This window comes from Ahaetulla prasina, chromosome 1, assembly GCF_028640845.1.
Source record: "Ahaetulla prasina isolate Xishuangbanna chromosome 1, ASM2864084v1, whole genome shotgun sequence".
In the NCBI taxonomy this organism is placed as follows: Eukaryota; Metazoa; Chordata; class Lepidosauria; order Squamata; family Colubridae; genus Ahaetulla; species Ahaetulla prasina.
Genome location: NC_080539.1, coordinates 70,241,992 through 70,268,560, shown reverse-complemented (window position 1 = coordinate 70,268,560; position 26,569 = coordinate 70,241,992). Strand labels below are relative to the sequence as shown.

The 26,569-nt window shown below is 39.6% G+C and overlaps 2 protein-coding genes across 2 annotated transcripts in view; both read right to left on the bottom strand.

Moving 5' to 3' along the window:
* BTBD9 (BTB domain containing 9) overlaps positions 1–26,064 on the bottom strand; it is a 168,057-nt gene extending 141,993 nt beyond the window's left edge. The window contains exons 1-6 of the mRNA XM_058168009.1: positions 25,963–26,064; positions 17,614–17,825; positions 16,172–16,535; positions 15,068–15,332; positions 13,383–13,602; positions 11,944–12,063 (exon numbers count right to left, since the gene is read on the bottom strand). Of these exons, the coding sequence (XP_058023992.1) occupies positions 11,944–12,063; positions 13,383–13,602; positions 15,068–15,332; positions 16,172–16,535; positions 17,614–17,798 (1,154 nt within the window). The 5' untranslated portion in view covers positions 17,799–17,825; positions 25,963–26,064. The remainder of the gene's footprint in view (positions 1–11,943; positions 12,064–13,382; positions 13,603–15,067; positions 15,333–16,171; positions 16,536–17,613; positions 17,826–25,962) is intronic.
* Positions 4,901–6,137, bottom strand: LOC131190717 (lamina-associated polypeptide 2, isoforms alpha/zeta-like). Its single transcript, XM_058168103.1, has 2 exons — positions 5,532–6,137; positions 4,901–5,429 (listed from the first exon to the last, which is right to left on the bottom strand). Exons 1-2 carry the CDS (start codon positions 6,036–6,038, stop codon positions 4,914–4,916), a joined length of 1,023 nt encoding a protein of 340 aa, XP_058024086.1. The 5' UTR covers positions 6,039–6,137; the 3' UTR covers positions 4,901–4,913.
* Positions 26,065–26,569: the final 505 nt, after the last annotated feature.

Here is a 26,569-nt window from a genome sequence, read left to right as displayed (position 1 = left end):
CAAAGATAGCTTCGGCAAAAATTTTGGGATATTCAATTGAGTTAGATAAATGGCAGCAGTTATGGGAAAGGAATTACAAATTAACAATGTCCACAGCATATAAGGAGAATCAATATAAAATGTTTTACAGATGGCACATGACACCTGAAATTTGGCAAAAATATTTAAAGATAAATGAGCTAAATGTTGGAAATGCCATCAGACACCAGAACCGTATTATCGTATGTGGCAGACATGTCCAGAAGCAAAAAACTATTGGATTAAAATTAAAACATGTTTAGAAGAAATGATACGACATACAGATTTAAAACCTGAACTGTTCCTATTGGGTATCCTGCCAGAGAAATTTAGCGAAGAAAATATATATTTGAGTATACATGTAATAGCTGCAGCAAGGATAGTATTTGCGCAAAGATGGAAAGCAGATAAAATCCCTACAGAGGGAGAAGTAATTAAAAAAATATTGGATTGTGTAGAAATGAATAAATTGACTTTGACAATTAAAGAAAGAGAGGAATCTGAATACTTTAAGGTATGGGGAGAATTTTACCATTGGTTAGAGAAGAAATACACATAGGGTAATGTTGTAATGAAACAAGGGAAGAAGAAAGAGGAGAGAGAAGATTGATAAATGTATTAACAGTAAAGCAAGAAATGTGGGACAAATGTTACAATAAATGAAACAATATTATGAAATGATTAACATTGGAGGAACGAGAAGAAGACACAAAAGATGTACTCAGATGATATATTGAATGATTGATTATCTACTGTATGTTTATTTGTCTCTAAAATAAAATAAAAATTTTAAAAAAAGAAGTTAGGAAATGAAAAAAGTACTAAGAACACTAAGCAAATGCCTAAAGCAAAGAAACGTCAATGAAATCAAGGACAAGCAATACTTTGTTGTTGTTTCCAAGACACTATGAAACTGAACTAATTATGATACCCTCAGGAATACTGTACTGTGATTACTTTTACCTAAGTGTCTCTTAGTATATATGACTCATATTTATATACAAATTAAGATGTCATATTTAGTGAGAATTTAATGCAACCTTGCATTAACTTCTCACCTAGCATCATGAACTCCAGGCAAACAAGTGCATTCCATCCAGCAGAATAAGCAGACTGATATGCAACAAATAAATCTATTTTTATCTGTTTCAATGAATATTTTACTGACCTACATCATTAGCCTCTTAATAGTGTTATAATTTTCTAGCTAAATATTATGTATGAGTTTATAGTTCATTTGATTACAGATAGTTCTTTAATGTTGTTTAACAATCAGTATTTCCAATGCTACAAAAACAATACCTTCCCAATATCAAATATAGTTTTGCTGTATTTAAAATAGAAAACAGATATAAATGAACATAAATATCTTACAATTTCTTTTCTATTCTATCTGTCCATTCTCCTTTATTCCTTCTAAACTATCCTACTATCTTTTTGCACAGTTTCTATTGCAGATATTCATTTTATTTATTTATTATAATTTGTCAAACAAAAACAAAAACAGGAATAATATAAAAATACAATGACAGGCACGTTAGTCATTTATGCACGCCCCCCCCACCTCCCACGAACCTCTTAAGTATGAAGTGAGGTCCACGGAAGTCAATTTGTGACTAAAATGGGTGTTGGTCTTACCTGATACACCCCTTTTCTGATGAGAAGGAGTGACTCCAGTGCATGGGGTATCACTCTGTCTTCTGGCTCTATGGACAGGGTTCAAACTTAAGAGACGCCCCCTTTGTAGACCTCCCACTTTCAACGATGTTCGACGAGGGTTCCGAATAATGTACCTGTAACAACACCCCACGGACACCTCCCTGACCAGACCCTTTCATTAGGGTGGGGCTGGAGTCACTCCTTCTCATCAGAAAAGGGGTGTATCAGGTAAGACCAACACCCATTTTCCTGCTTGAGAAGTCGTGACTCCAGTGCATGGGACTTACCCAAGCTGTCAGTCCTCATGGGTGGGAAGCCGTCTGGTCATCTCCTTCAGGCGTCTCTACCACACGTTGTAGTACTCTCCGACCAAAGGCCGCCTCAGCCGATGCATATGCGTCAATCCGATAATGACGTATAAAAGGTGACGGAGTCGACCAGGTCGCTGCCCTGCAAATCTCCTCCACCGACGCTTGTGTGGCCCATGCGGCCGATGTGGCCGCACTCCTCGTTGAATGTGCTGTAATAGCCTTAGGCCTTGGTAAAGCCTGAGCCTCGTAGGCTCTGGCTATGGTGGCTCTGAGTAACCTGCCCACCGCCGAAGCGGAAAGCTTCTGTCCCATGGTGGATGGTTGGAATGACACAAAAAGTGCCTCTGTCCGTCGGAAAGCCCTAGTTCTTTTGATGTAAACCCTCAGAGCCCGTCTTACATCCAGAGTGTGCCACACACGTTCCTTCGCGTGTGATGGATTAGGACAAAAATCCGGAAGAACCAACTCCTGGGCCCGGTGGAACCAGGAGTTGACCTTCGGCACAAAGGTTGGGTCCAAACGCAAAACCACTCTATCGGAGTGGAACACACACAAGTCTTCTCGCACCGAGAGTGCGGCCAGTTCCGAAATCCTGCGGGCCGATGTGATGGCTACCAAAAACAGCGTCTTGTAAGTCAAAAAACTGATGTGAACTGTCCTAATCGGTTCAAAGGGAGCCTTGCAAAGTGCCTGCAAAACCTTCTGAAGGTCCCAGGTGGGATAACGGTGAACCACTGCCGGTCTCAGGTTGGTCGCCCCCCTCAAAAACCTCTTTACCTCTGGGTCCTTTGTCACCGACCGCCTACCCGCAGAACCTAACACTGACGCTATCGCTGCCACTTGCCTGCGTAACATCCCTGGTGCCAGCCCTTTCTTCAACCCAGCCTGCAAAAACTGCAACTGTGGAACCTTTACCTTGGTTGGCTGAATGCTCCTACCAGTGCACCAAATCACAAAGGTTCTCCAAGTGGAATCATAAATTCGTGTAGTAGACGGTCGTCTAGCCGCCTGCATTGTTGTTATCACATCTGAGGGAAATTTCCGTCTTTCTAGCAGTCTCTGCTGAACAGCCACGCGGTGAAGTGCAACCACTGGGGACCCGGGTGATGAACCGGTCCCTGACTGAGAGAAACCCTGTCGGGTGGAATCCTCCATGGTGCGGCGACCGACAGACGTACCAGATCCGCGAACCACGGCCTTCTGGGCCAGTATGGTGCCACCAGAATGATCTGTGCCCTGGTCTGCAGAATCCGACCAATTACCTGAGGAAGGATAGCCATCGGCGGGAAGGCATATAGTAGACCCCTGGGCCAAGGAAGACGGAGGGTGTTTACCCCTTCCGCCCCTGGCGCTGGGGACCTGGAGAAATACCGAGGAAGTTGATGGTTCGCTGGAGATGCGAAGAGATCGATGACCGGCTGTCCGAATCGCCTCACAATCTCCTTGAATAACTCCGGATCCAGTCTCCATTCTGCAGGATCCAGAGGTGCCCTGCTCAACCAATCTGCTCTGACATTGTCTATCCCGGCAATGTGTTCCGCCCTGATGGAAATCACATTGCGCCGCCCAGCGACAAAGCGATCCGCCTCCGCCATGAGCCCCTGGATCGAGTGCCTCCTGCCTGTTGATGTGGGCCTTCACTGTGATGTTGTCTGTCAGGAGAAGCACATGTCGATCCCTCAAACAGTGCCTGAAATGTCTGAGCGCTAACCTGGCCTCTCAGCTCCAGCCAATTTATGCTCCTCTTTGTCTCCCCTTGACCAAGAGCCCTGGATCACCTGGTCCTGACAATGAGCCCCCCAGCCTATCAGACTGGCGTCCGTTGTCACCGTGATGCGGTCCTGTTCCAAAAAATGGCAGCCCTTTCCATGTTCCTGGACTTCCACCAGCGTAGAGACATTAGAACGTCTCCCGGGACCCTGACCTTGAACTGCGACGTGTCCCTGCCTGACCTCTGAAGCGGTAACATGAACCATTGTAGAGGCCTTGCATGAAACCTTGCCCATGGGACCACCTCTATGCAGGAAATCATCTTGCCCAGCAGAGATGAGAGTAATGCCAGTGGAACTCTCCTCTGTGAGCGAATCTGCACTACCAGGTCCTTGATGCTCTGAAGTCTGTCTGGGGACAGGAAAACTTGACCCTTCAGCGTATCTATTACTGCCCCTAAATGTAACAGCCGGTTCGTGGAATGACGTGACTCTTTCCATGTTTATGGAGAAACCATGAGTCTGCAGACAAAGTATCGTCTCCCTCAAATCTTCTATTGCCTGTCTGTGAGAGACTGACTGCTCCAAAATATCGTCCAGGTAGGCCTGAATCCGTATTGGACGAGCCCTGAGAAGCGCTCCTAACGCCGCCAGGATCTTCGTAAAACCCTGGGGGCCGAGGCAAGGCCGAATGGAAGCGCTCGGTACTGTAAATGCTTGCCGTCGTAAAAGAACCTCAGGAACCTCCTGTGCTTCCGATTTATCGGAACATGAAGGTATGCCTCCGTAAGGTCTATGGAGGTCAAGAAGTCCCCCTTCCGGACATTCGTAAGGATTGACCGCAGGGAGTGCATCTTGAACCTCCGATACTTCACATACCTGTTCAATCCTTTCAGGTTGAGAATTGGTCGCAGCCCCCCCCGAGGCCTTCTGGATGACGAACAACATTGAGTAATAACCGCTCCATTGTTCGTGAACCGGAACGGGCTCCACCGCTCCAATGTTCAGCAAGTGCTGACCCGCAGTGTCCATGATCTCTCTTTTTGTCAGATCTCGAGACCTGGGACATCGAAATAAGACCGTCGGAGGGGGTGCAAGAAATTCTAGTGAGAGACCTGATGAAATGGTCTCCCTTATCCATAGATCGGAGGTGGTTTTCTCCCACTGGTTGGCGAACAGCCCTAGACGGCCACCAATGGGAGCCTGATGCCTGCTGTCAGCGGTGTCTGCGGAAGGAGCGGTTGCCCCTCCCCCGAAAAGGACGCCGTGACTGACCGCAGGACCTGCCTTTGTCAGAGGACCCCTCTTCTGAGTGATGATAGTGGCCCCACTGACCTCCCTGTGTTTGGAAACCTCTCTGATATCTGCCAAAGGCCGACCCCCAATAGGGACGAAAATAAGACTTCCGAAAGGAGGGGGAAAACCTTGTATCCCCTCTCCTTGACAAGGCAGTCAACACCTTCTTCTTCCCCTTAGTTTCCGTCAACACGGGCTCCAAAGCCTCACCAAACAACTTTGCACCTTTAAATGGCACAGAGGCCAATCGCCATCTGCGCTTTGTGTCTGCCTGCCAATTTTTTAACCAAAGAAACCTCCGTGCTGTGACCGAGGATGCAATCGACTTTGCCACATATTTCGCGGAGGACATAGTGGCATCCGCTGTGTATTCCACAGCTGCCACTATCTTGTTGAAATCCTGATGAGTCCTCAGATCGGTCACCGGCACTTTCTCCTGCATTTGTTTAAGCCACAGGAGGACGGCCCTGCTGAAGAAGGATGCTGCTGTGGCCGCCCTTATACCCCAGGCTGCCGCCTGATGCGTCTTCGTGAGGGCCTGCTCCAACTTCCGATCCTCTGGCTTCAAAACTTCCTCAGGTTCAACCAAGGTGGCCGAAGAGGAAGCCAGGGCCAAAACCGGGTCATCCACCTCAGGCACTCTCAGGAGTTCCATCAGGTCAGAAGCCGTGTTAAAAAACCGTCTCTCAAGGGAGGACATGTTCGGTAATGCGGCCAGGGCTTCCCACTGTTTCTTAATCATATCTAGAAATAATTTAGGAGCAGGAACTGTCTCCGTCTCCACCGTTGGTTCAGAAAAAAGCATGTCTGCAGGGTCCTGCTCTGGACAGGCGCCTTGTTCCCCTATGAGTCCCTGTTTAGTAACCACCTTAGCTTTACTCAACAAGGCCTTAAAAAGATGAGGCCTGAACAGCCCTTTAAACATGGGCTGCTCCGGTAAAAAACCTTCCTCCTCAGACAATTCCTGGTCCCATTGTTCATCCTCCATGGATGGGGAACTCTCCGCCTCTGAAGGCGAATCAGAGCTGTCAGAACGCGACCCCATGTGTCCGTCTGCTGGTTCTGTTTCTACCTGATCCCTATCCTGTGACTGGGCTTCCGCCCCAAGAACAGATTGCCTGTTACGACTTTTGCCTGCCTCAAGTTCCCGTGAACCGCCTCTGCGATCCATTTCGCACTAACTCAGGCATTCGTGTCACCTGGTCTATGGTCTGCCTATCCCCTTGTGATGCTACCAAGTTGATAGGTGTAGAACTGGGCCTCCCTGTATTGGAGCCGCTCCCTGATGGCTGGGGCGACAGGCCCCTGGCCAGAAAACTGGAAGAAGGATCCGGTTCCACCATTGGATCTTTCTCCATAGGCTGTACCTGATCCCTAATAAATGTGGACTTAGTGGTTGAGAAGCATCAGTGACCTCCATCTGGTCACTAAGTGAGGCATCCGACGCCATATTTCTAGAACACATATAGAAATAAAATTACATATAAGTAAGCACCTTTTATAATTCCGTGAAATTAAAAAAATAATATTTTTATGTAATAGATGGGGAACTCATCAAATTTGCAGATGACACCAAGCTGGCAGGAATAGCCAACACTCCAGAAGATAGGCTCAAGTTACAGAAAGATCTTGACAGACTTGAACATTGGGCGCTATCTAACAAAATGAAATTCAACAGTGAAAAAAGTAAGGTTCTACATTTAGGCCAAAAAAACAAAATGCACCAGTACCGTATATGTGGTACCTTGCTCAATAGTAGTACCTGTGAGAGGGATCTTGGAGTCCTAGTGGATAACCATTTAGATATGAGCCAGCAGTGTGCAGCAGCTGTTAAAAAAGCCAACACAGTTCTGGGCTGCATAAACAGAGGGATAGAATCAAAATCACGTGAAGTGTTAGTGCCTCTTATAATGCCTTGGTAAGGCCACACTTGGAATATTACATCCAGTTTTGGTCGCCACGATGTAAAAAAGATGTTGAGACTCTAGAAAGAGTGCAGAGAAGAGCAACAAAGATGATTAGGGGATTGGAGGATAAAACATATGAAGAACGGTTGCAGGAACTGGGTATGTCTAGTTTAACAAAAAGAAGGACTAGGGGTGACATGATAGCTGTGTTCCAATATCTTAGGGGCTGCCACAAAGAAGAGGGAGTCAGGCTGTTCACCAAAGCACCTGAGGGTAGAACAAGAAGCAATGGGTGGAAACTGGTCAAAGAAAGAAGCAACTTAGAACTAAGGAGAAATTTCCTGACAGTTAGAACAATTAATAAGTGGAACGACTTGCCTTCAGAAGTTGTGAATGCTCCAACACTGGAAATTTTTAAGAAAATGTTGGATAACCATCTGACTGAGATGGTATAGGGTTTCCTGCCTGGGCAGGGGGTTGGACTAGAAGGCCTCCAAGGTCCCTTCCAACTCTGATGTTATGTTATGTTATGTTATGTTACATATACATGTCAATGTACAAGCCTCAATAACCAGTTACCATCTTAAGAACTCAGCAGCATTACAAGGGTTAATTCCCTAAACTGTTGGTCCTTTCCCTCTGCAGGTCAGAACGCCTGCTCAAAACTCCAAAGCCATGCAGCCTGGAAATAGCTGCCTCAGGCTAAATCAGGCCTCGTCACTTCTTTACTCCAAAGGCCTATGCTGTACTGGAGGGCCGATCACCGAAACCCCATGACAGCCTCTTTTCTCTTTCTTCAGTTCAATTTTTATTTTTATTTTTATTTTTATTTTTATTTTTATTTTTATTTTTATTTTTATTTATTTATATTTTATTATTATTATTATTATTATTATTATTATTATTATTATTATTATTATTATCATCATCATCATCATATTATTCCTGTTTATTTTCCATATATATATATATATATATATATATATATATATATATATATATATATATATCTCATTCATGTATTTATTTTCATCATCTTCTCTATACATATAAGGTCAGCCAGCTCCCAAAATGGCCACCGCCCTGGCTAGCCCCATGTGGCTTCCAACATGGTGCTCAAGAGCTTGTTCCTTCCTGTGCCTTCCCCACATATGGTGGGTATTCCAGCAAGGCACCTGAAATCCGGAGCTTAAAATAGCAGCACAAACAAAAAATAAATAAATTGGAGGCAATGTGTTCTCAAACTTCCCTCGCTGCTCTGATTCTCCCCCAAAGGAGTAACCATGTGGAATCAGCAGCTTGATTTAAATCTCCCGGTACTCACACCATGTGCTCCCGGTACAAACAAGTTAAAATGGAGACAAACAAAATAAACTTTCCTTGCAGCTCCAAATAATAGCAGTGTTACTGTTTGTAGTTTCCCCCGCTGCTCTCCACACACACACACACACACACTTTAACGATTCTCAGCCTTGTAATTAAAGTCATCAAACACTTAAATAAGGTTTGCTCATTCCACTCAGCTTCTACCTTTTCATAGAGGCTCCAAGAAAACTCCTATTAATAAAAAAAAACCCTCAAAGATAGCTCATTTACTTACTCAGTTGATGCCATTTCAAAGAGAAAGCACAAATTTCCAAACTTCAACTCCTGCTAAATCCAAACACACAGGAGTAAACCCAGAAAATGTCCTCACGAGCTCAGGACAGAGTTGAAAGTGGGAGGTCTACAAAGGGGGCGTCTCTTAAGTTTGAACCCTGTCCATAGAGCCAGAAGACAGAGTGATACCCCATGCACTGGAGTCACGACTTCTCAAGCAGGAAAACTGTGAAAATTTCTAGCTGAGACAACTGAATCAGGTAGAGCATTCCAGACTTTGACAACTCTATTACAAAAATCGTGCTTTTTACAGTCAGGTTTAGAACGATTTACATTGAGTTTAAAGCAGTTGTCCATGCGTGTATTATTGCAATTAAAACAGAAAAAAACATTTACAGGTAAAACATTACTACGTACAATTTTGTATGCAATACCTAAGTCTGACTGCAAGCAGCACGGTTCCAAGTTATCCAAACCAAGAATTATGAGCCTAGTAGCATAGGGAATTATATTATGTACAGAAGAGTGCAAAACTTTTCTTGTAAAATACTTCTGAACTCACTCGATTGTACTAATGTCAGATATATGGTAGGGATTCCAAACAGTTGAACAGTACTCTAAGATTGGTCTAGCGTAAGTTTTTTAAGCGCTAGTTAGCAATACAGTGTTTCCAGAAAAGTAACTTTGTAGAATTAAGTTTACAACTCTTACTGCTTTTTTAGCAATGCTGTTACAGTGAACTTTGGAGCATAGATCATTAGAGATAAGTACACCTAACTCTAACCTTTAACAAAGTGAGAGTCATCTGCTAGATCAATACCACCTAGTTTATACTTCACATTTTGATTACGTTTACCAATATGTAAGATAGAGCATTTATTAATTGAAATTTGAAATTGCCAAATGGATGACCATTCAGACACATAGTCAAGATCACTTTGCAAAACAACAGAATTATCTGTAGTATTAAATAATTTTATGTCATCGGCAAAAAGGACACAATTGCTTTTAAGTTGATCACATAAATTGTTGATATAGAGCAAGAAAAGCATGGGACCTAAAATGCTGCCTTACGGAACACCACTGTTAACTGATGCAGGATTAGACAGCGAGTTCCCTATTTTGACTTTTTGCAGTCTATTAGACAAGAAAGCAGCGATCCATTTGTGCAAAGGTCCAGAAATGCCGTAAGAATTTAATTTCAACAGCAGTTTATCGTGTACTACTGTATCAAAGCCTTACAAAATCTATGTAAATTGCATCTACAGCTTTACCTTGATCAAGACATGTAGTCCAGATATTTTTACAGTGCAAAAGTTGTAAATTACAACTTGTAAAGGGCTCGCGTAGAGTTTGAGTTTAATAGCTTTCCCTTCTGTTTACAGAAATAATTAATGCATTCATCTTTTATTTGATGCTTTGTAGCACCTTTTGAAGTTGGCAACGTAGCCTGTCTTGTTGTTCCGTCAAATAATTTTTTTCTTAGATTGTAATTTTATTATTGCCTTGGGTAATTTCATCTATTCCAAAGCAGCAGCTATGGATGGAATGAAATAAAAAGTATATCTAAATGTGGATTTGCGGAAGGACATTTCCCCATGAAATAATCCCCCATCTCCTTTGTGATAAAGTTGTAGCCTATTCTCTTCCAACTTCCCAAACTACACTTGAAAGCGGGACTGTGAAACTACGTATTCTTGCCATCCTCCACTATTCCCAACATTCTAAACAAGAGTCAAGATGGCACAATGGTTAGAGTGCAGCACTGCAGGCTACTTCAGCTGACTGCTAGCTTCAGTTTGGCAGTTCAAATCTCACTGGCTCAATGTTGACTCAGCCTTCCATCCTTCCAAGGTCGGTAAAATGAGGACCCAGGGGACAATATGCTGACTCTGTAAACCACTTAGAGAGGGCTGTAAAAGCACTATGAAGCAGTATATAAGTGCTATTGCTATCTGGATATCACCAGAAATACACACGACTATTCATGTCCAAGGATTGTTTTTTTTTTTATTATCATCTTATGTTCAGTTAGACCCATTCATTGTTTCCTATCCTTTCTCCATATTTTAAATATCAAATGCCACAAGAAATATGAAGAATCATATTCCAAGTTCAGATCAAGAAAGAGAGTTCAACTCCTTTCTTCCCACCACAGGTCCCACATTTACCGTATTTTTCGGACTATAAGATGCACCAGAGAATAAGATGCACCTTAGTTTTTTGGGAGGAAAATAAGAAAAATTTTCTGATTGGCGGGTGGATCGGCCTCCTGGAATACTCACAATCAGCTGTTTCCAGAGCTGAACTTTAGTAACAGGTTCGTTGGTTGTGAGCTCTGCGCCTTGCTTTTTTTTTCCAGCCTCTGAAACCTCTGTTTCAGAGGCTTTTTTTCTGAAGCTGTTTTGGAGGCTTTTTTTCTGAAGCTCTGTTTCAGAGGCTTTTTTTCTGAAGCTCCCTTTCAAAAGTTTTTTTTTCTGAAACTCCCTTTCACTTTCAGAGGCTTTTTTCAGCCTCTGAAATCTCATTTGAGAGGCTAGGCGGGGCTACATTCAGAGTATAAGACACATCCAGATTTTCACCCTCTTTTTGGGTGGAAACGGCGTGTCTTATACTCTAAAAAATACTGTATATCTGACACATAAATCATCTTCATGTCGTTCCTATGTTGAGTATTCACTAACCCCATTCATAACATCTCAGGATTTTTCTCCATTACTTTCTCCTTCCGTTCCCTAAGTATCAAAATGTAAACCAATATGCAGTGAAACAGCATTTTAATGGACTAACTGGAATGTGTTTAAAAGGGGTGGATGTGTATATTATTATCTAATCATAGAATGTTATTATCTGCAGTGGTATATTATCTACAGTGACTGTACAATATCCGTGCACAACTGGTGGTATTTTCATAATGATGTCATTACACAATCTTGTTAATCAATATGGAAGATTGTTCTGTTCCATACAACTAAGATTTCACTGTAACTAATTCGGACTGGATTGTAACACTGAAGAAAAGAGACTGTGCAATGAAATCAATCAATCAATCAATCTATCTATCTACCTATCTATCTATCTAGCTATCTCTTCAAAGACTGAAAATTAAGAAGAAAACTGAAGAGAAAATTTTTTGCCTTTAAACTACTGTACTAGATAATGGTGATTTTTTATTTTATTATAATATTTAATTTATAAGATATCAAATGCAACAACTAGTTACCATATTTTATAAGATGTTTCTAAAAGCTACCTTTATTAACATTTCAGGATATCAGCAGCTTGAACCACTTAGTTAAAGTTATTTCAATATATCTACTCAAATGTTAGTTTGGTTTGTGCTAATAGGTACTGAACTAACCATTTACTTTAATTCTAATCTATTAAAACAATTTATTTCAATATTAAAATACTATGTAATCAAAACAATAACATCACACTAACCTGCAGACACGGGCAGGAAAATACAGTTTCTGCCAAGATCGACATAGATATTTTGAGTGATCAATTACACGAATCCAGTCTAGTTCATCCATGGATACCTCAATATAATAGGAGTACGACCTTGAAGAACAAATAAATTGAAAAATATTGCTGTTATCTATCTAAAAATTTCACACAATGTTTTATACACTCTGGGGATCACTATGTTACATTCAATGTTAGACAAAAAAAAAATCTATATTTAGGCCAAATGAGCTAATCTTGCTTCCTTCTGTCTCTGTAATTCCTTACATAAATCCAAAATGAATATAGTTCTGAGAATGCAGGGGATGAACAATTTGATTAACCCATCAATTTTATGAGGCAAGATAGTTAAGTACACAACAAATCCACCTCACTCTCAGGTAAATGCAAATATTTAACACACTTAAGATATAACAGAAAATATTCTCTGTGTTTTAGTTTTTAAAATTTAAACTTAACCAGAGAAGTTGTACATAAAAAATCAATAGGAACCTGAAAATGTTTAGTAGCTCATAGACATCAATAAACAGCTTGAATATGTAGATGTGTTATAACCCATTTTTCCGTAATTTTTACTTGACGTTTATCTTCTACTACAATGTTTTCTCTTACTCACTTTATCAAATACATTACTGTATTTTATCAACATCCGTATCTACTTAAAACATTTATGTACTATCTGTCTTCTATAAAGAGTTCAGAAGACACACAAAACTACAAGTATATAACCACCCCCCACCCCACTTTGGTACCCTTTTAAGGCAGTATTAACATGTGGTGACTATCCTGACTAGTCCCTGAAAGTTTTTTCACAATATTTTTCAGAAGTGGTTTACCACTGCCTCTTCCTAGGGCTGAGATAGAAAAGCTCATCCAACTGGCTTTGTGCCTAAAGCGGAACTAGAACTTACAGTCTCCCTGTTTTCAACATGGTGCCTTAACTACTACATCAAATTGGTGTTCATAAAATAAAATAGGGAATTATTAAAGTAGTAATAAAATATTTAAAACAGTATTTTTATAAAAGCAACAGTGAAATTAGGCATTTAAAGGACTCTCAAATCCAATCTTTATTATGGTCAAAGACCAACATAATTAAAACACTCTTAAAAGTAGAAAGTTTCAATCAACTTCTAGAACCTGTGTAACTAAATATTAATTTCATTTTTTAAAATAAATGAATATTCCCACTTAATTTTACCATGTCTTTATATTTCATTATTCTGCAATGTTATTTCATTTTAATGATTTTATGTACTTGAGATCACTCCCATTCAGATAAATTTTCTTCAATTGAATTTCTTAGTGTCAGCTGAAGTTCTCAGAATCTGAAGACAATAAAATGATCATGTTCTCAAGCTCATATCATTTTTTTAAAAGGCCAAGAATGAAAAATAAAAGGACTTAGTACCTACCTGCTATCTCGATCCCATAATAGTATTCGTATGTGATTGATTATTGATGGCTGACCCAATTTAATTTCAATACCAGAACGGCAGTCATCATCAATAGGATGTCGAGAAAATCCATGGTCTAGATCATAGTTCTGTGTGTCTCCATCTAATAAGGCAGATTTCAATTCCCCTTTAACCACTTGGGCTCCATATTTCATAGTAGCAATGTTCTCACCTGGTACTGGAAAGAACAGAAATGAAAAGTAGTTTATTTTTTTCTTTCTAGCACATTTCCAATTGATTCGTAAGATATTCTATCTCTTCCCTGTGACTTTTGTCAGAACAATGAAAAAAGTTCAATAAATACTAATCAAGAAAACAATAAGATAGTCACGACAACAAAGCCCACTGATTAAGACTTGGCTCTGCAAGTTGGTCTGGAGGACCCAGTGGGGGAATTCAACTGTGGAGGTGGCTGCTAGATTGACAGCAGATGCCACCTTCTCTCCCTTGCCATTGTGGCACAGTGGTTAGAATGCAGAATTACAGGCTAACTCACTGTTCACTCCAGGAGTTCAATTCTGAGCAGCTCAAGATTGACTCAGCCTTCCATCCTTCCAAGGTCGGTAAAATGAGGAGTGAGACTGTTGGGGTGGGGTGGGGGGGAATATGCTGACTCTGTAAATTGCTTAGAGAGGGCTGTAAAGGAATGTGAAACAATATATAAGTCAAAGTGCTAATGCTTGGTCTCTGCTCCTCACTTGTTCATCTTTTTACTAGTCATACTGATGTATTATCTTTTACTTTTTCATTGTTTGTTTTATTGTTCTATTATTTTATTTTCACTTCGTTTAAATTTCCTTTTTATTTCCTTGTTTTTTATTGTTGTAGAGTAGCCCCATTGTAAGATAGGTGCAAATACATTTAATAATAATAATAATTTTTAATCATGTTAAAAACCTCTAATATTTTGAATAATTATAAAATGCATAAAATGCATATTCCTGAGAAATCAATCAAATTTGATTGATAATTAGAAATTACCTTGTGAATAGAAACAGCCTCTTTATAAAAATACTATTCTAATAAAGGAACATGGAATATGGGAACAGAAAAAAACCCAATCATAAAAATTTACAGCTATTTAATTTAATGAAATTTAGAATGAAGAAATATTCAACATGAATTCATTGTTTGAATTTTTGCAGAAAAATGATGGCTACATCTCAAAATTCCATAAATAGAAGATCAGTCAAATAACAAATATTTCCTCGCTACCCATTTCCTTGTGACTTTAAGACAACTTCCTCAAGTTAATCATAACAAGAAAACAAAACTAGCTCACAAAACATTCCCCTAATTCCTGTGACACATTCCCCATGCAGTAGCATTCCCAACTCATTTTAGAATAGCATTAATTAGAAGAATAGTTTTTCATTGACTCAACCTTTAAATACCAAAAAACAAGAAAAAAGGTTTTGCTATTTCACTGGTTTACTGAGGATTAGATGAATTAGAATCAGGCAATATAACTAGGATATACAATCAGTTATCAGAGGCTACATATTTCTGCCGGTTAACAGTTGTTTAGCTGCAATAGCTGGCTAACATTTTTAATTAAAATATTTTTAATTAAAAAGAAATTAAATTAAAAGTAATAAAAAGGAATGTATAAAACCTTCCTTTGCAAGTATCAAAATACTTACTTAACATGCCCCTATAGTTGAGGTCCATGTCCCGACTTTCGGATCGAACTTTAATGGCATCCAAAATAGCATCAGGAGATAGCAATCCTGAAGGTCTTACGACATTTAAAAGCTCTGTCAAGCTCATCAATGGCAAGCGCACTGCCTTCATGATTTCAGCATGACTTTCCTTAGGATTGTGTTTACACCAGTTCATCAATGCTTGAAAAATGTCCTTCTCAGGTGCTGCAAATGAATCCCTCAGTACAATACTGAGAAGTGCTGGCTAAAAAGTAAAAAGAAATGGCAGTCATATAAGATTGCTCAGTCAGCTCCAAGTAAAATTATACTATTTGAATTTTACAGTACAAACTCTTCATTGTGAGCTAATAAATTCTGTTGGCAATAAACATTTGCTTATAATACCTACATCCCACATATTCGCATAAAAACATTGCCCTTCCTACATAAAAGCAATATTAGCAGCAGTTCCTTATTGACCATTCAGGTATCTGAAGCTAGATGAGATTATTCATTTCTATGATATAAATCATGTAGTTCAATACAATCCTATTAATAAAATTAATAAATAAAATTAACTTGGAGCAAAACTGTTCCCCTGGTCCATTACTGAAACTTATTTTTGTTTTGTGAAGATGCTTTTTATTATAATGTGGGTTCTTTTTGGCTTTGTTTCTATTATTGTTTTTGTTTTACTCTACCCAGAATCCTCCTAGATTGGGGCAGATTCTAATTACATATTGATACTTTTAGTTAACTATTACAGAATTGCATGCAAGCACAGAAACATTAACCTCCTGAACACAGAGCCTTTTCAAGAAGCATCTTCCTAGTTTCAACACATTTCAGAGAAGGAAAAATTAAGAACTGAGGAATAATTGTAATTGAAAAATGGAACAATGATTATCCAGGTAAAATACATTCCAGGAATGATTGATTATTGAAAGGGCTTATGCAGGAAAGTGAAAGCAAAATCATTGTTGAATACCATCCGGTCCACTGAAAGATAAACATTTGGATAATAGTTTTAAATTCTATTTCAACCATGTTTCCAAACATATATAAAAAAGTAACTTTTAAAAAACCCCGAAATAATTTACATACCTTAGAAAGAGACAGAAAGCCTTCACTGGAGAGTACCTCTTGAGCATTTCTGTCCATAAATATGAAGCACATACATGTCAATTTAGGTAGTGAGTAGAGATTAGCAACGTCATAGGTCATGCAAACATTTTGAATGTTAAGAATGGTGCAAAGGTATTCAGAGGTGGAATCCTCCAGTTCTGGAAACCCATATTTATGTGCTAAACTCAAAAAATCTAACAGGACTTCTTCTTTCTCATCTCTTAATGTGGCACGACCTGTATAAATATATTTCAATAACATTGTAAAGGCTTCTGCGGTGGTATCATGAAGAGGGATTTCTGCTTCAGGCTGAGATTCACGCATTCCACCATATAATAACGCTCTGTTCAAATGCAAAGAAAGAAGGAAAATGAGGAAAATTTGCATTTGATAAAATCATGCAGGCTCTAAAACAAAAAGAATGATATTTTTATCACTGTAAAATGATCACACTTAGTTCTTAAGACAAATATTGTAATATTTTGTTTGGATTTGAGGCTATTGACAGCTTGTATCAAGCCGTTAAAAATTACTTGCAGTTGATCCCTGGACAGAGCTATATATTGCTTTAACATGCAGAGACTATATGCAGCAGGTTTTGCAGTAAAAACAAGGCAATACTGAACACTATGCTAGTGAAAGGAACTTCTCAGTATTTATCCTCTGTGTTCCATCCTTCCCTTGAAAGCCTGTAGCCTTTGAAGAATAGTTATTCAAAGGTTTGTAGGAGCTCCCCAAATAAAATATGGAGTAGTCTGAGAGGTTGAAGAAAAAATTAAATTCCTTGGAAATGTATAAAATTACCCATCACAGACATCCATTTGCTCTAGATTTGGAGATTAATTTGGGGAGTCATTTTTACAAATTCTGAAATCATTACTATTGTATTTTCTTCAAACAATATTACATACTAGACAACATAATAGGTATTATATAAAGTTATACATGCTGCAAGAAAAAATAAATTGATCCATAATAAACTATATACTTAAAAAAATACTCTAAATATGAAGAAAAAAATAACAGAATTAAAGGGAAAAGGAACTGCCTTCCTCTTCAGTTTTTAATACCAGATCTCAACCAGAAACTAATTCTATGGGATTTTTGCATTTCAAAGTGTTGGGGATAAATAGGTAACATGAGAAATTTCATAATCTGCTTCCCAGCATTAACTCCTGTTTTGTTAAAGCCATTTGTGCTGGAAAGAATTCTGAATTTCAATCCTCATTAAATGTAGCCTATTAGTTTGAGATATTTATGTAACAAAAGTCAAATATAGCAGAGAAATGTACTTTTATTTTTTTTACATAAAAAAAAAGGCATTGTTGGACAGATAGTATCAGGTTATTTCTTAATGGCTTTTTATTTTATCTTGCTTACCCAGAAATTCAAAGTATATCGGATAGGACACTATACTTCACCTGAAATACTGACACCTCGCAGCCAAAATCACTCGGTGTGCAGGAAAACGTTTCTTTTCCACTATAAAGGTAACGTCACTGTATTCCTCCCCATTCATCAGAACACCAACATGATCGGATAGAATGTGAACGTGGTCTATTTCACCTACTGCTGTGTAAGGTCGGAGTGGATGACTGTTGCTCATGTTGTACAAGAAATGTTTATGCTACACCTAAAAAATACAGCATAAAAATATTGAAGAAAACCATTATAAATGTTAAATTGAGCGTAACATAAATGTAAAGGTACTGTACTAGGACCAGAATTAAGTTCACGAACTTGCCAAGGAAGCTAACTGGGTGATCTTAGACCAGTCATTTTCTTACAACTCAACCTATTTCACAATATTCTTGTGGGAAAAGAAATCGAAAAAATATATGCATGTAGAAAGGACCACCTAGAAAAAAAGCAGGGTATTATTTAACTAATTAATTTAATTTTGAGGCTGCCCTATTTCTTAGCAACTCAGAAAGACTTACAATTAAGAAAGAAGCAACTTATATAGAAAAGGCCAAAACCCATTAACTTAGTAGCAGTAAAAAAACCTAAACTTAATAGCCCTATCCTAAGGCCTGGGAAAACAAATATTTCAATCATCTTTTCAATGTAATTTCATACATAACAGACATAAACAAAATGCAGCAATATTTTCATCAAATCATTGCTACAACTGTTATGTTGATATATAAACCATATAAAGAGGCCCTTCTAAAAATTAAAATAAACCAATTAATTATGTTATAGTGCTTGCTCAATTGTATACACTCTACAAGTTAAAACTGCTTCTGTAACCACAGCAGATCAGTTAGGCCCTATATAGGAGTGCTCAAATCAAATAGTGAAAGCTGTAACATAACCTTTCATGCATAATTAGCTAGAATATGAATATTTATGAACTCTTCTCTCCAGAGTCTAATTAATTATCAGAAAAGAAGATAAGAGTGATTTTTAATTATTAATATGAGAAGATTTTCCTAAGAAATAAGTTTAATCAAGGCAAAATTAACTATTCACTTCCTGTAAAGCTCTAGCTGAATCCAATCTAAAAGATTAGAGCATTCACAAAAAGTGAAATCTCAACTATTTATATTCTAACAAACCTTTGAAAGGAATGCAGGTGGTCCTTGATTTACGATAACAATTGGGACAGGAATTCTGGTCATTAAACAATGTGATCTTAAGTGATTCACCAGGTAATCAAACCCAATTTTACAACCTTTTTTTTTTAATCATAGTCATCAAAAACATGGCCATTAAGTGCATCTGTCTTTCTCTACTGATTTTGCTTGTTGGAAACCAGCTGGGAAAGTAGCAAATCATGTTCATGTGTCTGCAGGATATTGCAACTGCTGTAAATGCAAACCAGCTGCCAAGTTCCTAAATCACAATCACATGACCATGGTCTGGTATGATGGTCATGACTTCTAGGAAAGATCGTAAATCACTTTTTTTCAGCACTGTCATAACCTTGATCTGTTGTTAAATGAATAGCATAACTCAAGGACTATGTACATTACATGACATTTGCAAAACATACACTTTTGCCCCTTTTTTCCATTCTTGTTATCATACAGTATGTAGCTTGAAGTTACTTTTTACCCCCAAACTCCTACTTTGGGAAAAAAATAAGGCTTTGTGCGCATTTATAAACAATTTGTATTTTCATTAAGTGCTTTTTATCTACCCAAGAATAAAACTATAGAATATCCATTTCATTATTTTAGGCATACACAATTATATTGATATGATCTTATGGTTCTTTTGTTGTACACAGAGCAAGTATTTATACAACTCTTAAATCTTTACTTACATTTAATAAAAGATCTTAACTTGATATAAGACCTTAACTTACATTACTTCAAACTAAAATACAAATGATAGATAATAAAGCTAAGAGTTTTAGCCACTTAAAAATAGCTCCTTGTTCTTTAATCTTTGTCCACATTTATACAGAACGATATGTTCATAAGAAACATGAAGGTTGTTTAAGCCATAGTAGAATGAAATGTTGGAGGTTTTTAAGAAGACAATGGACAACCACTTATCTGAAATGGTAAAATACAGGGTCTCCTGCTTGAGCAGAGGGTTGGACTAGAAGACCTCTAAGGTCCCTTCCAACTCTGTTATTGTGTTATTTTGTTAAATATCGTGTTTTCCTGAAAGTAAGACCCTGTCTTATATTTTTTGAACCCCAAAATAAGGGCTTGGCCTTATTATCGGGAGGTCTTATTATTTTGGGAGTGCAGGAGGCGGCGAGTGTGGCCTCCTCATGGCTGCTGCTATGTTGCACTGCTGTGGCAACACAACACAGCCGCTCATCAGCTGTTCACTGGAGCAACCAAAGGTGGGAATCTCCTCAGTGTTCTAGGTACTCACCCGCCTCCCATCCATCCATCCATCCATCCATTCCCCTCGCCTGCAAACTCCCGCCCCACTACCGGTGACCCCCGGAAGCCCCAGATGCCTAAAGCTTGCGCACGCCTGGCTCCCTTTTCCACAGCACCCAGCTTTTTATCGAGGAGGGTGGCATGTGAAGGACGTGTGGAGTGAGATGGGCCTCGTTCCTCTTGCTGTCTCTTCTCCCCCCCGCCCAGGAGCCAGGAAGACGCAAGACGCACGTCTTACCTGCCTTGCAGCTCTGTTGCGTGTCTCGCCTTTGTCTGCCAGCAAACACGTGGTAGGATAAAACCAAACTTCTCGCAAATTCAAGAAGTTTGATTGAACTTGCGAGATTTTTTTTACCCTACGTGTTTCCCTGCAGACAATGGTGAGACACGCAACAGAGCTGCAAGGCAGGTAAGACACATCTCGTGTCTACCTGGCCCCACCCCTCCCCACCTGCCATCCCCAAATTGCATCCAATTTGGGCAGGGGCAGGAATCCCTGCCATGCCTGGCAAGAGGGGGAAAAGAGATGGCAAGAGAAGTGAGCCCTGTCTTGCTCCATGTGTCTCGCTTCTCCTCCACCCCACCTGACACTGCCCTCGATAAAGAGCCGGGCACTATAGAGCCGGGCAGATGCGGGATTTGGGCATCTGGGGCTGCCGGGAGTCACTCAGCAGAGAGGCGGGAGCAGGGCGCGAGTTTGCAAGCAATCACTTCCCCTTTGCCTTCTCTCCAAAAGTGCTCCTCGGGCACAACCACTTCTGCAGCAGGAGACTCGCACCTTACGCTGGCCTTCCGAAGTGTAGCAGCAGCTATCCACAATTTTTTAACTCTTATTTCATCCTGAAACACGTGGCCCAGTACGGTTGGGACGAAATAAGGATAAAAAGATTGTGGATAGCTGCTGCTACAGTACTCTTCAGAAGGCCGGCGCTAGGCACAAGGGACGCATCGCTTGGCCTCCTGTTGCAGAAGTGGCCACAATCGATGGCAAATGCAGCCACGCTTCCTGTAGGCACTGGCTGGAGCAGCACCCGCAAATCAGCTGTGAATGGTGGCCTGAGTGGTTCAGCTGATTGTATTAAGGAACCAAGAAGCCCTGAGATGACCGGGGAAGGAAAGGGCTGCCTCCTATGCTGGCCACACCCACCCCATCACTAGGGCTTATTTTTAGGGGAGGGTGTATATTTACACCCACCCCAAAAATCAGGCTTGGCCTTATTTTCAGGACATGTCCTATTTTTGGGGTAACACGGTATATGGAACAATATTAAATGTCACAGACAGCAAGGAAGTCAACTAGTTTACCAATTCTTCCTTCTGCAGCCCCTTCAATGTCCTCAAAACCTGCTCTGGATATTGGACTACTCTTTGGAGCAGAAGGGAAAACAGAAGCCACAAAGGAAAAGGAATGAGTAAAATAATTCTATTCTATTAATATATTTTTATGCCATCCATGACAATTCAATTTATTGTAATATGCTTCTTTTAAGAATTTTCTGAAACTAGATTAGAATAAATTATAAAATATTGAGATATGGGATTCCAATAGTAAATTGGTTCTATTTGTCTCTAGATGGCTTTCAGATTGAATTTAAAGTACAGTATTTGATATTATGGATTTAAGATACAATGTCCTATTTATTAAACTATGTATATCTTAAATAAAAGTACTTCTAGATTTCAGCATAGTCTATAGTGTGATTGAGTTTTCAAACAGCTTGCTCTACACATACAAGACAACTTATATGAGAAAGTTCATTCTATTCTTCCTTTGGTTAAATCTATGCAGTTCCAGAAGACTTCCTTAAGAGCAGATCCCTGGTACTTCAACTTATTTCTATTTTGCTGTTTTTTTAAAAATTAATCTAAATAATTTCATTTTTCACCTTTAGATCTGTATACCACTGAATCCATTCAGACTCATAGTAAATCAAATAATAAATAAATAAAAGCAAACTGCTTTTATTAATATCAATGTGAACCACTCCACTCCAAAACCAAGGCTTCTTCAATGAAAGTCATAGGCTGCCATTTTCGTACAGTGGAGATGGAAAATATTTTTTTTTTCTTAAAATCAACAATTAACTTTTCTCTATCTGAGCCAGTCAGAGATTTCCCAGGAAAATGGCCTGTGTACCACAACTTTTTTTTTTTAGGAGCTGAAACTCTTACTGTATAAAACCGGGAAAGCTACAAAGTGTTCAGTAGAAGCCGACAAAGATTTCCTGTGATCCCATTACTTCATATGCAAGAGTCATAGCCATAGGAGATATAGCAAAGGAAACCAGATAGTCTGTTCTCCCAGATGATTGGTGAATCTTACTTAGGGTGCTGCTATTAAATGCCTGATCTGTCTAGTGTAAAAACATATGAATTCATGGTTTGTTGGTATGTGCACAGACAGGCCTGATGTTATTATTGAGATTTGGCTGAGTGAAAGTGAGAATGAAGTCTCTCAGCTGGGTCTAAGTTCCCGAATCAAGCCTTGGGGCCAGTGACATCGGAGGGGGTAATGGCACTGATTTATTGGGACACTTAAAGATCAGTGCAGGCGCTGCTCCTTCAGTGGGCAAGCTGTGAGTTCTTGGGCCATATGGAAAGCTAGATAGCCTATTGCTGTACTAATTGCCAAGCTGTCCTGTAAGATCCTTTCCTGGGTTCTACTAGAAAAGCAGATAAAAGCCACTTTCCAACTTTGGCTGGTGCACCATTGTGGACCTTACCTGGGCAGGAGGACTTTGCTACAGTGACTTCCCTTAGATTACTGCAATGTGTGTACATGGGGGTGACTTTGAAGATCTCACAGAATCTGCAGTTAATTCAAATTATACTGTCTGATATACTGACTGTTGTTACCTGTGGAAGCATATTATATAAATGCTAAGGGTCTTACACTGATTACTAATAGATCTCCAGGTACAACTTTAAGTGCTGATATTAACCTGCATGACTTGGTGCCTGATGTCTGCATTCTCCCATCAGAATTGGTCCAACCAATTAAATCTACTATGAAGAAACTGTTAGTGGCATTACTTTTTAATAGCTGTGCCAGTCCTTTGGAGAAGCCTCCCAATGAATTTCCAACTGGCTCTTAGCCTGATTGCCTTTCAGAAACTGCTCAGAGCTCTTCAAAAGCACAATGGGGCCTTCGTTTCATCTTAGTTCAGTTGCAATTTTTTTAAATTTAATGTTATTCTATGTTTTCACTTGTATGTGGATCTTTTATTTGTGTACTTTTGTAGTATATATTTTTTTATGCAGTTTATCTTGCAGAGCTCCAAAAAAATTTAGGCAATTGGCTGTAAATTTGGTAAATAAATAATAACATATTAAAACCATAATTTTACAAATATTCATCTACCCAGTTCTCAAGGCATCCTTCTTAAATAAGGCAAACATTATTAAGCAAACCAAAAACCACAGTGACACAATAGTTCTGAACTGAAAGAGTGAACAATATAATTAATTCTAGATCAGAGCCTTGAATTCAAAATCTTCCTCAATCATAAAGCTGAAACCAACTGTCTCTGAAATTCGCACACAGAGATTTACTTTAAGGCTAAAATAGGATGGCTTCAAGGAATGCTGCCTTCTAGTTTAAGCTCTCCAGAAGAAACAGATATAGAGATAATAGATACATACAGAAAGTAAAATTATAAAAATATTTACTTCATCTTGTAGTTAGTGCAAAACACATTTTGTATTTGGGCCTCTGTATAATAATCAATTCTTGAAAGAGATTTAAAGAGACCACTCATTGTCTCAAGCATATTGTGAGGGGGAAAAACAGATATACAGACAGAAAGGACTGATCCAAGACATTTTGGCTACCTCAGATGGGTCAGCAAATCCAAGTCCTCCATCTCTCATTGGATTAAAGGTAAAGGTAAAGGTTCCACTCGCACATACGTGCTAGTCGTTGCCGACTCTAGGGGGCGGTGCTCATCTCCGTTTCAAAGCCAAAGAGCCAGCGCTGTCCGAAGACGTCTCCATGGTTATGTGGCTGGCACTGGATTACCATATCCTTATTATTATTATTTTCAGCCTAACCAATCACACAGGATTATGATGAGAATAAAAATAACTTTAATCCCAACCTTTATTTCTTACAAAAATGACATATGCAAATATAACAGAAAATATTTGGGGGAAGTGAGATCCAAAGGGAAAAAGATGCTCTGGATCATGTAAGACCATTACACAGTACCTGTTGGCAACTGTCTTAAACAGTGTTTTTCAACATACAATCATATGTGATGTTAACTCCAGAATACCCTGGGTAACATGTTTTCTTTATTTTTATTTTACTTATTTCATGAATGTTTCCTTTTACTATCTATAGCAGGGAACCACAAGAATTATTCAGAAAAGAACAAATTACACAAATTACACAAGCTTAGCACAAATTGATAAGCACAGCATGGTCTTAAAAAAAGAAAATGTAATTTGTATGGGCTATATCTCCATGCCTTACTGAGTGTTACAGTAAACAGCAATGTATATATCAGACACATTTACATTCCAAAACTAGAATCTCTGACCATAGATAATAGATGAGATAATTTGTATGGGGAAAAAACTGCTTTAGTAAATTTTCTACTCTTATGTGGGAAGTCAAGATATTATATGCGGTTCCCCTGTAATCTTTTCTCATAACCCTATGAGATAGATTAAGTTGATTGAAAAGCAGAAAGTAGAGGAATCTGTTCCAAAGGGTCTATCAAAAGAGCTTCCCTTTTAAATACCTCATACTTTTGACTGTTTGGTTGACTATGAGTTATCCTCATTTACGGAGAGCAAAGGACTGAAACATGTTTTGTAATGTCACAATGCAAATTTAATGCAAATCAAACATTAAGTAACAAATTTGAAAGGCTTGAGTTTGCATTATGACAGTGTGAGGTACATGCTGTCACTTTTCCATCATTTTGTACCACATGCTTATGCCAGGCAGCATCATAGTTTGGTGAGTATTTAAAGGCGGATCTGAATTCAATCATTACATCAATCTGCTATGGGTACAATTGGCACAAACTTTAGCATTATTTTTTTTAAAAAAAGAAAATAAGAGATAAAGACTAGTTTTACATGTACCATTTACAAGACAAACAGCATTAAGAGTGGATTTCTATAGCGTTATGTACTTATTTAGAAACCCAACTGAATTAAATGAGATGGATGAGAGTTGCAGTCTAAGAATCTAATCATTACCTTTCATAAGACTAATCAGAAATTTTGGGGACAAGAGCAATGCAATTTCAACATCACTAAACTAACTACTTTATTTTGAATAGTTTTCCTAAGGTTGTTTTGGGGAGGGAATTGTTAACTATGTTCTGGTAAATTTAATTAAACACACCGTCCTGGCACACGAACGGCCTTGTGTTGCGGTATAGCTTTTATTTTATTTTACCAAGAGTTGCACGCAAACCCAGCAAGCAATAACTTTAAAAACGGGAGTTTACATTCCAAAGCATAGGCTTAAAAGGCCCAGGTTCGTAAAGGGCGTCAATTGCACACAACGCCCCCTTCTACCAAGACTCCAATTTCCAGACCTACGCTTTCATTGGGATGAGCAAAGAAGCCCCATCGCCGCTTTGCAACCCCACCAGGAAAACCGGACGCGAAACCGTGCTGCACATTCTCGGGGCGGGGAGAAGGGAAAGAAAAAAGAAAAAGAAAAAAGCTCGCGACGACTCCTTCGCGATACCCATCGGATGCCCTTTGCCTGCCATGAAATAACCTCGCCGAGCGGCTAAGAAATGCTCAGGGCCGCGGGGTTGGCCGGCAGGGAACGGCGAACCGATGTTAACGGCCATGGCTGCTTGCCGCCTGCGCGCGGCCTTACAAGAGAACGCGTGGGGGGGGGGAACACCGAGGAAACTTCCCCTCCCCCCCCCGTCCTTTCGCCGCCAGACTTACCGGCCGTGGAGCGCTGGAGCAGGATACCCCCCCTCCCGCCTCCTACTCCTCCTCCTCCGCCGGCCGTGGCGTTCTGGCGTCGCCGCGAGCACTGACGTCACCTTGGCAACGCCGGCGCTCGGCGCGCTGACGTCATCGCGACGGTAACGAAAGCGAGGCTCTCGACCTGACAAGATGCAACATTTTGCAGAGGGGAGGGCGGTTGTTCCTTTTTGGCGCTGTACTGTAATTTCCACAGAGAGAAATGAGGGGTGGGGGGGAAGCCACACTGTGTTTAACCTATCTCCTCTTGTAAATATTTGCTCCTTAAAAATCAATGGAGAAAGAATTGCAAAGCTGGAATTCAAGCCAGGCGGACGGGCGCCAGCGTGGGCGGTCAAAACAGAATCTCCCTGTTTAAACTGCGACGAAAATTAAGAAAAAGAAACCGAGTTTCATTTCAATATTTCGGTGGGTTTTTAAAAACAACAACACTAAGCTGTAGCTTATGCTATCGATTCGGAATTTGTTTTCGGAAGTAGCCCACTGCTGCTAACAAAGATCAGTTGCGCTTTCGTTTTTTTGGAGACAACCCTCAAAGGAGTTTCTTTCACAACATACAGAGCAG

What these genes read in the sequence shown, in the direction of transcription:
- LOC131190717 (XM_058168103.1), bottom strand. Translation starts at nt 6,038, where the DNA reads ATGGGGTCGCGTTCTGACAGCTCTGATTCGCCTTCAGAGGCGGAGAGT. An exon ending in AGGATCGGAAGTTGGAGCAG is followed by an intron (nt 5,430 to 5,531) that starts GCCCTCACGAAG and finishes AAACAAATGCAG; the next exon opens with GAGAAAGTGCCGGTGACCGA.